Consider the following 13,567-nt stretch of genomic DNA (forward strand, 5'->3'; position numbering starts at 1 on the left):
GCGCCTGTGCCTGGGAAGCGGGACGGACCCAGCGGGCAGGGAACACGTTCTCCCGGCGACAGCCCGGGGGCAGGAGGTGCCTAGGGCAGGAGCCGCTCCCGGCCCGGGAGCAGCCGCTCCGTCCGCCCGTCCCCCGCGAACCGCAATCGCTCGGGATCACGGCTGCCGACGCAGCCGCAGCTCAGTGCCCGGGCCGATCCCGCGCAGAAAGCTCATTATTCGCACCACGGTCGCTCCTCGCGCCTCATTCGCAAACCAGGAGCTGCCAGCGCCGGCAGCCAAAGCGCCCGTCCTCCGCAGGGCGCGGGGCCCGGGCGGCAGCACCGAGGCGCCGGGACGGCCGGGGCTACGGAGCCTCCTCCTGCTGCCGGCGCCGCCGAGGTCCCACGGCACGAGCGGGGACAGTGGGTGGCTGGGGGGCAGCCGCCTCCGGAGGGACGCGGCCGGCACTGCCGAGGTCCCACGGCACGAGTGAGCCGTGGCGGCAGCCCAAATCACGGCAGCCTTCCTTTACGGAGCAGAGCGTTTCTGGAAGCACCGGATACTTTCTTCGTCTTGAATATTGTAGCTTTGCAACAGAAAGAAAACTGAGCGCAGCTTGTTCTATAAATACCCAGGCAAGCGAGGACAGGCCGCGCGAGGGCCTCGGGACTGCTCGGGGGGGGAGCGCAGCCGGCGGAGGCTCGCTCGCTCGCCGCGCGCGTGCCCACGCGCCCCAACGCCTTGCCGGCGGAGCCCGGGCACGGCGGATCCCGCAGGGCCCCACCGCGACGGTCCTTCCCTGGAGGGGGCTCCTCTGGGGCGGCGCAGGCCCCCCGAGCCCAGGGACACGGAGCTGGGCACGGACGAGGTGGCTCAGACGCCAGCCCGCGGTCGCCTCCGCTTGCTGCGGGAACGCCAGACCCGGCCGTGCCTCTCCACGGCCCCTTCCCAAGGGATTTCAGTTACGCACGACGGAGCCCTTCTCTAGGGAAAGCAAGCACATAGGGGCTGGGACCAACCCAGCCACGCATCCGCTTTTCCGCTCATATAACCCGTGCAATCTTCCATAGGTTTCTCTTCACGCTGCCGTATAGGGCCTGAACCCCTGGCTGACGCCTTGTCCGAGGATTTCCCTATCTCCAGAGCCAGCTCCCACCTTCCTGGCCGGGCAGAGTCACCGCCGCAGCCCAGGCTTTGGGAGGCGAGAGGAGAAAGGCAGGAGTTTGGAGGCTCCCGGCTACCGAAGAGCAGGATCAAGCCCCGACACCCACCGCAGCACAATTATGTTGTTATCTTGAAAGGCCGGGCTCCGCGCCAGCTGCCGCTCGCGCCGGGGAGCCGGGGCCGGGGCCCGCAGCTTGGAAGGAGGCTGGAGAAACCCAACCCGGAGAAGGTGCCGCGCAGAGGGGCTGGGGGCGGCGAGGGCTCCGGGCGCAAACACCACTCGCGGGGCTCCCCGGGCCGGGGGCGAGGGAGGCCGCGAAGGGCAGTGACGCTGACGGTGACCGGCCAGCCGGGCACGAGGGGCGCAGGGAAACGCAGCCGCCGATCCGTAACGACCATGTAATCTCCGCGCGCAGAGAAGATGCAGCCTAGGCGATGGCACGGGAAGACGCGGAGGCCGGCTCGAGGGCGCCAGCACGGCTCGCGGACGCTACCGAAAGCAGGGGAAGAGCCGCTGCGGCAGCCGTGCCTGCAAGGAGAGGCTGGGGAGCGACGCTCGCCGAACGTTTGCTCTCAAACCTCGGGGGAACGGGGAGGCCTTGGGCAGGCTGCACGGTCTGCAGGGCAGAGACCTCCTGCAGCAAGCAGAAACGCCTGCGCTGTCCCTCGAGCGCAGGGAACAGTCGTGGCGAGAGGGAAGCGGGATTTCATACGTTCGGAACAAAGCAGGAGCTGCCGATGGCCAGGGAAAACCCACATCCGCCGCCCGCCCCGGGGGAGCTGCAGGAGCAATTCCCAATGCCATGAGCGCGGGGAGGCCGAGCAGGGCTGCCAGCACCTCCAGCACCCAGCGCTTGCAGTTGCTCTGAGCCGCATCCTGCAGCGTGGTTTCCCAAGGGTCAACAACAGCCGGCTGCTCGGGCGGCATCAAAGCGCTCGCGCTGCAGGTACCCGCGGGCCGGCCCGCGCCGGCGGTAGCGGGAAACCCAAGTCCCGCTGCTGCGGAGCGCCCTGGCCGGAGGGGAGGACCGCAGCCGCAGGCAGGCGCTCCGGGAGCTGTTGTTTCAGTCATTTTCCGCACTGGGCAGACACGTGCATGCAGATGTTCTCTCATCTGGAACAGCTGGTGGTTTAGCACGGAGATAAGTTTAATACACCTCGAGTGCAATAAAAGCTAGAGGCATCGAGCCAGGGAGCTGCTGTCACCTCCGCGGGTCCTGCTGTTGGCAGGGCGCCAGCCACCAGGGCCAGCAAGTGTCCGGCTCGACCACAGACGTCTCCAAGCACACGCAAACCCAGCGCGCAGGAGCGGTTCCCCAAATGGAGGCTTTCTTTTCCTTTCTTTTCTCTTCTTTTTTTGAAGTAGGACTCCAGGGCATACAGTCACCATCCTGCCCAAACAAGCTGCACCGCTTCGGTCCCGAGCAGCTGGGAAGCGCTGGGCAACGCAACAAAGTCCTGCGGCGTGGCCTGCACCCGGCAGAAAGCAGGTGGGCACCTCCGGAGCGCCGCGACGGGAGGCGAAGCAGGGAGGCTCAGGGCGCAATACATCCCCCACACACATCAAAAACGCAGAACGCTTTGTTGTGTTCCAGGGAAAGGCGGGCGTAGTCTTAGGACATGACCGTTACGGTTAAAAATAGATAGCGTTTCTCTGTGCAAAGGTCGGGCAAGTCTCACCTTGCCACCCTCCGAGACCTGGTGCCCCAAGAGGAAAGGGCAGCCTGAAGCTGCAGCAGACCAGTGGCCCCGAGAGCGGAGAAAGCAACCGGGAGGGTCAGTGCGCCGAGGGGACCGGGCCCAGCACGGGGCGGGGGGCCGTGCTTTGGGGTCAGTGCTAGTTACGCTCTGCACCACTGAAGTCCAAGTGAGAAAAATCTTGAACCCCAAGGCAGAGCGAGTGTGCATGTGTATGCACGTGTGTCTGTGCGTGCAAGCGTGTGCACGCGCGTGTGTCGGGGAAGATCAGCTGTTCTGCAGCCTGCGGGAGCAAAGCGGACCCCGCACCACTGCAGCACCCCGTGCTGCCGGCACCCAGGCCCTTCCCAGGGCTGTGCACGGAGCGAGCCCGGCTCTGCCTCGGGAGCAGCCCGCCACCAGCGCGCAGCCAGGCGACAGGGCCAGGGGAAGGTCGCCTCCTTCCTGGCTCTTCCGCGGCACGCTCCGAGCGCTTGCTCTGTTCAGCTTAGCCTCGGCGGGGGGAGAAACACAATGCGGTTGAAGACATGTCCCAACAGCCGCTGCCGGAAAGACCTTGTCCAACTTTCATTCTCCAGCCCTGCATGTCCAGGCACTTCCCAGCAACCTCTCAACCCGGAGCGCTCTGCGGATGTTAACGGCAGGGTGGCCGCGTCGTTCGGCGCCAGGCTTCCTCCGGCCGCAGGACCTCGCTCCCCGGCTACGCGGAGACGCATTGAGGCACTCGTGGGTGGTGGGGAGGGAGAGGGATCGCTGCTCTGGGACCACCTCCCTCCGCGGGCAGGGCTAGGTGGGAAAGGCCCCCAGTGGACACACACGGTCTTTTCAGTTTGCAGGTGACTGGGGTTTTCCAGAGAATCACGGACCTTTGTGCAATGCTTTCAGTGCCCCTGGCTACAGGCTGTTTTTCTCAGTGATGTTTCCTGGCCCCACCGCGCGCAGGCTGCAAGCCAGGGCATCACCAAACCCAGCGCTGCTCACGCAGCACGAAGCCATGGGCGAGTTTTCCCTGCAGCTTCACCCTGGCCACGGTGGGTTCAAGCATATGGGTTTGATCGCATCTAATCGTGCTCCCTAAAGACACCCATCCTCAACGGGCAGAGCGGGAACCCACAGCCCAGCAGAGCCTAGACTTCAGCTGGCCTCTGCCTTTGAAGCAGAGGGAGCCCAGGGGAGCGAGGAGCTGCTCCGCTGCGTCGGCCTCGCCAGTGCGCTCAGTCCCGGCCAGCCCAGCGCACCCCAGGGCGCTTTAATCCCCGCAGAGCCGAAAGCACAGAGCAGTAAACGCCTGCTGCTCTGCTCCCTACAGAGCTGGGACCCCGAGCGCCGCGGTGCCTCCGCGGGAGCCGCGGGCCGGGCAGCAGCGTGGGCCGGCTGTGCCCTTCCGGACGCCCGCCGCGGCCGCAGACTCACCCAGCGCCCGGGTCACGCGCATCAGCACTTCCCCCAGCTTCATCCTGGTCGCCGCGGCCTCCGCTGTGCCCTGTGCAGGGCTCCCGTACTGGGCCAGCAGCACCGGCAGGATTTGCTCCGGGTACTCGTTGGACAGCAGGGCAACACCTGGAGGTCAGAGTGAAAAGAAAATAGGTGTCAACCTCGGATGTATGGCAGGGATGGCACGTACCAGCCATGCTTGCTGGAAGAAAAATGGGAATAAGGCAAGGACGGGCAGGACGGAAGAGCAGAGCGCCCTACTGGTACATCTAAACCTCGAGAACCAGCCAAACAGTTTGCAGAAAACAAGTTTTGGGGAGTTTTCCAGTTTATTACCTTTATTCCTGCTGAGCCTCCCTCTGCTTCACCCCCAAATAGAGCCAGGCCCCCTTTGGCAACACGGCTCCCACCCAGCCGTAGCCCAAAGCCACCGCTCCACTTCCCACACCAGTAAAGCACTCCCAGCATCCAGCCCACCGGGCAATCGCAGGCGAAGCTGCGGAGCGGGTTGGGGTGGGAAAACTGGTCTCACGACTGCGAAATGCAACCCCCCCCCCCTTCCCACCCAGCTCTGTTAATGACTGATCGGAGCTGTAAAGGGGCCTGGCTCCCAGCGGAGCGTGCCGCCGCCAGGAATTGCTCCTGGCGATCGTTAAGCGCCCGGGTTGCTCCCCCAGCCTTTGTGCAGCGGATGTAGCTGTCAGCCACACATCTCCCAACCACTGCTTCGGGGCAGCGGCGGACACGCACCAGGGCTCCGGAGAAGGGAGGGAGCGCAGAGACGGAGATCTTCCAGAGATTAGGAGCGGCAGGTTGTGGGAAAAGCCTCCTTGTCTGCACAAGGCAATGTCAGTTGATAGTTTGGGGGATTTTAACAGCCTTCGTTGGCACCGGCGTTTCAGCCGCGCGCCGGCGTGTTTGCAGGGCTCCCCAGACAGCCTGTCTCGGTGCCCCGGGTATCCCGCGCTGCGCTCCGGCCTCGGGGCAGGCAGGGCGGCAGGTCCGCAGCATCTGCACCCGGCCGTTGCCACCAGCCGCAGCCGGAGACACGTGGCCGCCGTCCCCGCCGAGCACGGGGCTCGCCTCCTCCGCGGAGCTGGGGAAACGCTGTGCAAGGCCGGACCGGCACAACGAAACGGGGCAAAAGCGTGGGGCAGCAGCGAGGGGAAGGAAGGGATGCTGCCGAAAACAGGCTGCAAAGAGGAAGAAGAACGGCACTTAGGCAGCGCCCGCTGCGGGCTGGGGACAAGGGAGGTCCCCATCTCCTGCCCAGTGGGGACGGCTGGAGACCAGGGCATGGAGGAGCAGGAGGAGCCCTTCCTTCCCAGCCCACCGGCTACGTTTAATCCCTCTGTGCCGTCTTTTCCTTAAACAATCCTCAAACAACACTCTCGCAGAGCGAGGCACCTGGAGCATCGCAGTCGTGCTCAGGACCACCAGCCGCAGCCTTTGCAAAGGAAGGACAAGCCCCGCTGCAAAAACGCCCGAGAGCAGCTCGGAGACACTGAGATCCTGCAGACGGTACCGGGGGGGTTCATCTGCTCGCCAGCCTCTCGCGCCACGGAAACCCTAACCAAGGAGATGGGGAAATTTTGGCGTTTTGCATCACGATCTGACTCCAGCATCCAGAGCTTAGAGACAGACCCAGAGTCCCAGGTCTCGGGACGCGCGCGGAGGCGGCGATGCTGGGCCTGACGGCATCCGCTCAGCAGCATGGCTCGCGGCACGGGTTGGGCCCGGCGCGGCACGAACAAGAGCAGGTCCCACACACCGTGGCCAGTGACCCTGCCCAGCGCTGGGCCACCATGCTGGCCTGGCCTGAGCTCCACGGACAAGGCCAGGACTGGAACTCCAAACGAGGCAGGAGGAAAAAAGGGAAACACCGGAACTTCATGCAGGAAAACTCAAGGACTCAAACACGCAAGGACTCAAAATTCATTATAAAGCAACACAGTGATTTCCAGGAAAGAGGGTTAATGGTGCAGCAAAGGGCACACGGCCAAGCTTGGGAAATCAAGGCACCCGCGGCTGGACAGCGCTCCAAACCCGGCGGGAATTCAGCGGAGTTGCATGAAGGGCAGCCCATGCCCTTCGACTCACTGTTTCCCAACCTATTTATTATCTGCTTTGGACTGGAAACCTCCAGGCTCTGCGGCCTCCTCTCCCGCGCCTGCTCCTGCGCCAGCCCTCCTGCCGGCTGCCCCGCTCCGCTGCAGGGTCCCGCGTGCACCGAATCGCATGCTGCCTCGCTTCAGCCTCACTCCCAAAGCCACGGTGCCACGTGGCTCCTCTCTGTTCTGCACCAGCTACAACGGGAAGGCCGATGACATTGGAGAGGGATTTTTTTTTTTTTTTTGGAAAACAGTCCGTGCGCTGTTTCCCTTCGCCCTGTAGCCTTTGCTTCGCTTCCTTAATGTGGCACCCGCAGACACGCAACAGAAATCAGCAGTCTCCTACCGCCCACATGACACGAAACTCAGGGTCGGCATCAGTGCTGCTGGGCGCCGTGGGACAGCGCTCGCCCGGGCAGAAGGTCACCAGGCTGCAACGGAGGGGACACGGCGAGCGGCAAAGGCCAGGACAGCAGGGTCTGGCAGGCAGGCGGGAGCCGCGCCGGGCTGCAGGGCGCCGGAGGCACCGGGCAAAGCCTCGCCTCGCAGCGCCCGCTCGGCCAGGAGCGGGAGCTTTTTTCCGCTCTTGGGGTTTGCAACCGGCTTCTTTATCCAACCTGCCCTGGTGCTGCTCGCACGGGGACATGACAGCATGGCTGGAGCAGCCGGGCACAGCTCTCCGCAGCGCTCCGGGGGAAAGAGGAGCCTGCGGCAGAGCTGGAGCACGCAGCTCCGGGAACGGCTCCCTGGCTGCCCTCGCCCGCGGGCTCCTTCACAGCACACGAGAGTCCCCTTTTCCTCTGCTTCCTTCTTCCCCTTATCATCGTTCGCTCAGCGTCGCCGAGGTCCAGCCGGCAGATAAACCCGGCTGAAAATTAATTCCGCGCAAGCCGAGGGAGTCTTATCCTGCCTCGTTACTAAAACGGATCACGTAGCCCCTCTGCGCAAACCTCCGAGCAAAGCCAGAGCACTAAGGTAGCCTAGCGCGGCAGCAAGTTGGATGCCAATTTGAAAGATAAATAATTTAACAGTTGGCAGCAGGTGTCTGCTAATTAGTGCTAGTTAATATTCATTGACCTAGCATCTACTTAACACGGCAGACGTCACGTGCTGCAAGGCGCTTCCACGGAAAGCACCGGTTGGGCGCAGCTTCTGGGCAACCCGCTAATTCCCGCAAGCGGAGCGCAGGCGCAACCCCGAGCGTCAGCGAGGTCTCGGCTCTGCTCCCCCCTTGCAGCCAGGCAGGCCGCGGCGCTGAGCGCCCGAGGCCGCGGAGCGCCCTGCCGAGACGGCACCGGGGACAGAGCTCCGGAGCCCCGAGCGCTGCAAGGAGGCAGCGAAGCCGGCGGTGCGCCCGTGGCACCATCCTGCGTGAGCGGCGCTCTGAGCTCCCTCCTGCACCCTGGGCTTCATGGGCTGCAGCTCCGCCAGCAGTGCAGGCTCAGCTCTGCCTCGAATGCCGCGTCCTGAGCCAGCGGCGAGGCCTGGAAACGAGGCGGCTCTGGCCACCTTCACCTTCAGCCCAGCCAGGTGGTCACCAGTGAGCGCCCAGCACGGGTTACGGACACCAGCCCGGGCAGGTGCCCCAGGGCAAGGACCTCCAGCACCATCCTCGCCCAAGCCCAGCTTCGTTTCCCAACGGCACCGGGAGGAAAGCCCTTCCCGCAGAGCTGCCCTCGGCCCGCAGCCGCGCTCGGCATGGCACGGCTCGGCACGGGGAGGCCGCCAGCGCGGCGCGCGCCCCATGACTCAACGCCGCAAGCAACTGTGTCAGGGTTAATCAGAACGGCACCCGCGCTGCTACACGACGGCAGCTGCACGCACCGCATTAATCACCCGGGGAACATCTAAGCGCGTATTTATATTTCACCTGCAGGGCAAGGACAAACCCAGCGCGCTCAAGACCGTACAGGCAGGGAGAGGAAGGTATATCGATAAAGCTTGTTTCCCAGCTGGGTTTGAAGGTTACCGCTCAGCCGCATCGGTTACGAGAAACAGGACGGCGTTTCCTCGCCGCTCTGCCCCGACCCGGCGAGCCTCCGCCGGCGGCCCCAGCTCCAATGCCCTGGGGAGGTCCACGCTCCCCCAGCGCCGCCACCTCCGGCTCGGCCGCCAGGGTGCTTCCCGACGGCTCCGCTCGCGCTTCGGGTCCCAGCAACGGCTCCCTCCCAAACCGCCTCCGCGACTGCCCGCGCGGGAGCCAGTGACCTGCAGGAGCAGCCTATGGCGCAAGACACCCGAGTTGCGCAGGGCAACGGGATGCACCTGCGTGCAAATCACTGCCGTCAGCGCGGCTCCCCAGCGCTAAAACGCAGGCGGGAGGGATCGCAACATGCAGGAGCAGGTAAGCGCTGAAGTGCTTCTAGGGAACCCACGTGAGCGGGCCGAACTCGGTGCCCCCAACCTGCTCCGCAGCCACGGGACGGGGCAACTGCCCGGCCTCGCACGCTGTGACCCAGCAGCGACGGAGGGGAACCCTGTTCTTTTGCAAGACCACCGCTTCCCCTGCTGTGTCCACCTCCTCCCATCCGCGCAGCCGGGAACGCCGCCACGGGCAGCAGCCCCAGCTGCTCATTCCCAGTCCTGGGCGTCTCTTCGCCTTTGCAGGTACAGCAGCTCGGGATGGACTGGGAAGCTGACCCGGAGAAGCCACGCAAACACCGACGCCAGCGTCCCTGCAGCCGGGGCTGCTCCCGTGCGCGGCCGGCATCATCCCCCGCGGGATGTGGCTCCCCTGCCGGGCAGGGACGGCTACGGAGCCACACGGAAGAACGGCTCAGCCAGAGGGCCAGGTCGCATCCGCTCAGCTTTGTCGCTCCCCAGCCTCCTGCGGAGGGCAAGGGGCAGCCGGCTCCCACCCGACAGAGGGAAACTCCCGATTTAGGGCCACTCGGTGACTCTCCGGGGCTGCAGCACGATCCCAGCATACGGCCCCCATCTCTCCTCCCTAACTTTCCCCTGCCCAGTTCTGCCAGAGTGACTCTGATGGGAGCAGACCAGTGAACCAGAGCATCTTCAAAACAGACGGTCGTTTTGGGGGTGGGAGGTAGAAGCGGGTGTTCGACGCCAGTCGTCAAACCGACCACCTTCAGGGCCAGGCTAACGGGAGCGACCAGGCGAGAGAGCGGGGCCCTTCCACCCGCTGCAGCTCTTCCACAGCCTCAGACCATCCCCGACCTCCGCATCGGCAGCGAGAGCCGCCGCGGGAGCACGGCACGCTGGACATGCGTGCCCGGGAAAGGGGCTCACGCAGGGGCTGCCCCGGTCCGAGGCGAAGCTGCCCCCATCTCCTGACAGGTCTCTGCTGCACGACGCGTCCTGGGCATCAGCAGAAGGCACTTGGGGACGTGCGGCACCGCGGCTCCAAGCCCACCATGGGCTGGTCTGACGGCTTGGGAAGCGGGACACTCCTCCTCTCCACCCGCGCGGTGTCCCGTGACCGTCAAGGGAGCGAGCGCAGGGTCACGGGCACGGCTGCTCCTGCAGGTTTTGGAGCGGTCAGGGCCAGCTGCGCGCTCCGGGGTGCCACGGCACCGCACAGACGCAGCACCGAGGACCGCGACCGCAGTGGGGTGTCCGCCAGCCGGGGGATGACCCGAGCGGTGAACCTGTGCACGGCGCCTCCGCACCGCCCGCTCCACCAGCAACACACGCTTGTGGTCCGTACAGATTAGCAGTTAAGGCACAGAGTAATTTCACTTAATGAATTACCAACTGAGTAAGCAAAACTAAAGCTCCAGCCTAGACAAAGCCCAGGAGACAAAACTTGCCAGCTCCAGGAACGAGCAGCAACGTCGATACAGCTGACCCAAGGCGCCACCTGAACTGCACCAACTCCGGCTGCCCCGCATCCGGGGCCGCTCTCCTGCCTCGGCTCTACAAGCCTCGGGAACGAGCAGCATCTGCGGGCAAGAAACCCGCCAAGCCCCAGCCCAGCCGCAGCACTGGGCTACGGATCAAAGGCTGCAGCGCTAAGTCGCTTAAGCACAAGCACACGCATGGCTGCTGCCTGCGGGGTCGGCGCTTCGCGGCAAGAGCTCCGAGACGTGGAGGGATCGCTCACGGCAAAGCCCAGGCCAGGCAGCGAGGAGACGGGCCGGCGTGGCCCAGCGCGCCCAGGCCCGCGCCCCCAGCCTTACTCACACCCCAGTGGGTGGAAGGGAGCAGAGGGGCTGATTCAGTCGGATTAAAATTCGTTTCCTCTGCGTCCAGGTGTCTGTGCAACCTCCTTTCCAACCAGGTGTCATCCGGGAAGAGGTTTCCCAGAGACTGGAGGCCACCGCCGTGGTTACGTACACGCCTGTCCCTATTTTCCTCCTTTCTGGAGGGCCGCAGCTGGGGCACAGGGCTCTTTCGCCCCTTCTCCAGCCCCTTCGCAGCAGGGAGGATTCAACTTCCTACCTCAGCCGAGTGGAAGAGCTTTCCCAGCTGTAATCCAGCAATGTGCATATGGCAAGAGATCGTGGCCAGTCCTTGTCCAGGTCCCCGCAGCCCAAGATCTCCAAAGGCCACACTTCCATCGCGGAAAGCTCCTGTCCGTCAGTGACGGTGCTGGATGGCCACCATGCCACCACCAGAGAGCCGAGATGGGCGACAGGCTGTGCCCGAGTGCAGGGGGACCTGCCTGCTACGCGGGGCAGGGAGGAGCTCGGCCAGCCGCAGGGCAGCGCCCGCAGAGCCGCTCTCCTCCGCGCTCGCCGGGCCGCTGCTCCTCTTTGCTCTTACTGTGCAAAGCACTTCACAGCATAAGATTTTCTTCTATAACAGCGCCACACAACCACCATGCCCCCAGGTTGAGCACCACTCACCTTGGATGGCAGAAAGGTAGACAAAAGAGTCCTCGTGCTGCAAGTTTTCTAGGAAAACCTGTAAGGATGGAGAGACCGGCACTTTATTAGCAGTCTGAAGGCACGTTTGCAGCGCGCAGGGGTAGCCTGGCACCGCGGCAGTCGCCGTTTGTCCCTCGCCCACCGCCAGCGCGTGGCTCATTGCTTTCTGGGCCAGGCAAGTCACGGGCACGGCTGGACCCAAGTCCTGCCGCAGGCGCGCACTGGAGTGGGGCACCGTGCCTGCGCTACAGGGGAAGGGACCGGACTGAGCTCAGTACCTGGAGGAGTTTCTCTTGCATCCGAAGCCCCTCCGGATCCCGCTGCTTTATCAGGCTGGAAAGACTGCGCAAAGCCGCTGCCCGAACGGGGACCTGCGGGTCGTAGGCGGATAAAAGGAGCTCCTGGAGGCGAGCGGGAGCCAGGCTGGCGGAGCGCTGGGCTGGTGCCGGACCGGCAGCACGGGGCTCTCTGTGCACGCTCCGCTCTTCGCCCGTCTCGCTGGGAGCTGAGCTAGCCGATGGGCCGCCGCTCGCGGGGCCCGAGCCTTGGCCATGCCGTGGAAGCTCCCCGCCAGCCCCGGCGCCCGGGCAGGGGGCTCTGCCGGCGGCGCCCGCGAGGCTCTCCTGGCTCGGCCCTGGCTTCCTCCCCAGCAGGTGCTCGGCCGCGGTGCCCACCGTGCCGGCGGCGAAGGCCCCGTGGGTGCAGATGGCGATGCGCAGGTCCGCAGCCAGCTCCTGGATGACGGGCTCGGGGTGGCTGCAGGAGACCTCCTCCAGCACGGGCACCAGACGCTTCAGGACAGCGAAGTCGCTCGATCTCAGCTGGAAGGAAGGAGAGAAGCAGCGCTGCCGGGACCGCGAAGGGAGACGCGCTCCGCGCTGGATCTGCTCCCACGGGCGCTGCCCGCGCCCTCAGCAAGGGGAGAGCCGGGGGCAGAAGATACCGTACGCTGGAATTAAATCGGTTATGAAACTTCAGCGCAGGTAACTGCACAGCGTGGAGGAGAAGCTGCTGGCGCGTGCCGAGCCCCGAAGGAGCAGTTACACATGCACGAGGCTTTGGTGACTAGTTTGTAGCCCAAGCGCTGGGAACCCAGATCAGGCATTTTTGATGCTGCGAATCGAAGGAGCACACGAAGCTCGGCATCTGCAGAGAACATTTACAGCCAGGACCATCACTCCACAGATCCGGCCACCAGAGACATCTCATCTTCCACCCCGCAGCACAGCTCAGGGTGAGCACAAAGAGGGAAACAACACATTTCATGGTGAACCGAAAGCAGCATTTCACCGGAGCAAAGCGAAGTGCTGGGTTAGCAGCGAACGTATCGGTTACAGCGCTCTCCCTCCCCACTACGGGCTATCGCCTCAAAAGCCTCATTGTAAAGATCTCAAACAGCGCAGACGCTTCTTTTGCGGGAAAAAAAAAAAACGCTTTGTGCACTACAAAAGTAACGTGGCAGTTCTCCGGATTTGGGACGGTGTGTCGCGGGAGCAGGCAGCGAGGCGCAGGCAGGCAGGTAGCGGGCAAGGCAGGCAGCCAGGAGCCTCCCGCGCTCCGGAGGACATGGCACAGACCCGCGCCCGGGCCGACCGCCCCGCTCTGCCAGGGCCCCCCCAAAAAGCTGCGCCTTCCCGGAGACACCAGCTCTTCCTGAAGACACAGATGCCTCTTGGCCCTAACGCTAATCCCCGTTTTAGCGGTTTTGGCAGGGGCAGAGGCTATTTGTTGCTCCTCAGGAGAGGGAAATGCCCTCCCAGCCTCCACGGGGCAGCGCACGCAGCGTCTTCGGCCTCCCCAGGCCTGCTGGCACCGAAGCCAACGCTGCGACGAGCTTGTGCCCGGTGTCAGCGGGTGCCAGTCTCAGGCCTGACTTCCCTCCAAGAGGCGAGGGCAGCCGTGTGCCCTTAGCGGACAAAGCAGAGGGCGCGCAGCGGCCCGGGGCAGGCGGAGGAACGCTCCGGTGGCCAACGCTCCCTGCTCGCTCCCACCCCGCGCTGCCCCCGACTGTGCTGGCAAAAAGTCTGTGCGTCCTCGTGGGGTAACTGCATGAACAGTAACCTGGAAAAAAAGAAATCATCTGGACCAGTTCCCTGCGCAGCCCTGTGCTGGCACACCAGCAGACTAATATGAAACGCTCAGCTTCTCCCCGGCACCTGGGAGCGGCCTCAGGCTTCCTTGATTGCTCTTCTCTCCTGCAGCGACATCGCTGTATTGCGGCGATGGTGCTTCCTCGCCGTCAGAGATTCCCCAGCTTTCCCGAGGAGCTGGCGATGAGCCTGGCAATCGATCCAGCTCCTTTCTACAGCAGCCGCCGTGACGGGACCAGCCCAGCTCTGCAGCCCAGTG

The 13,567-nt window shown here is 64.5% G+C and overlaps 1 protein-coding gene across 1 annotated transcript in view; it reads right to left on the reverse strand.

Annotated features, from left to right (window-relative positions):
* The window catches only part of TANGO6 (transport and golgi organization 6 homolog), a 41,886-nt gene that overhangs the window by 8,116 nt on the left and 20,203 nt on the right, over positions 1-13,567 (reverse strand). The window contains exons 12-14 of the mRNA XM_067302321.1: positions 11,497-12,039; positions 11,198-11,255; positions 4,258-4,404 (exon numbers count right to left, since the gene is read on the reverse strand). Coding sequence (XP_067158422.1) covers positions 4,258-4,404; positions 11,198-11,255; positions 11,497-12,039 — 748 coding nt within the window. The remainder of the gene's footprint in view (positions 1-4,257; positions 4,405-11,197; positions 11,256-11,496; positions 12,040-13,567) is intronic.

This window comes from Apteryx mantelli, chromosome 10, assembly GCF_036417845.1.
Source record: "Apteryx mantelli isolate bAptMan1 chromosome 10, bAptMan1.hap1, whole genome shotgun sequence".
Taxonomy (NCBI): Eukaryota; Metazoa; Chordata; class Aves; order Apterygiformes; family Apterygidae; genus Apteryx; species Apteryx mantelli.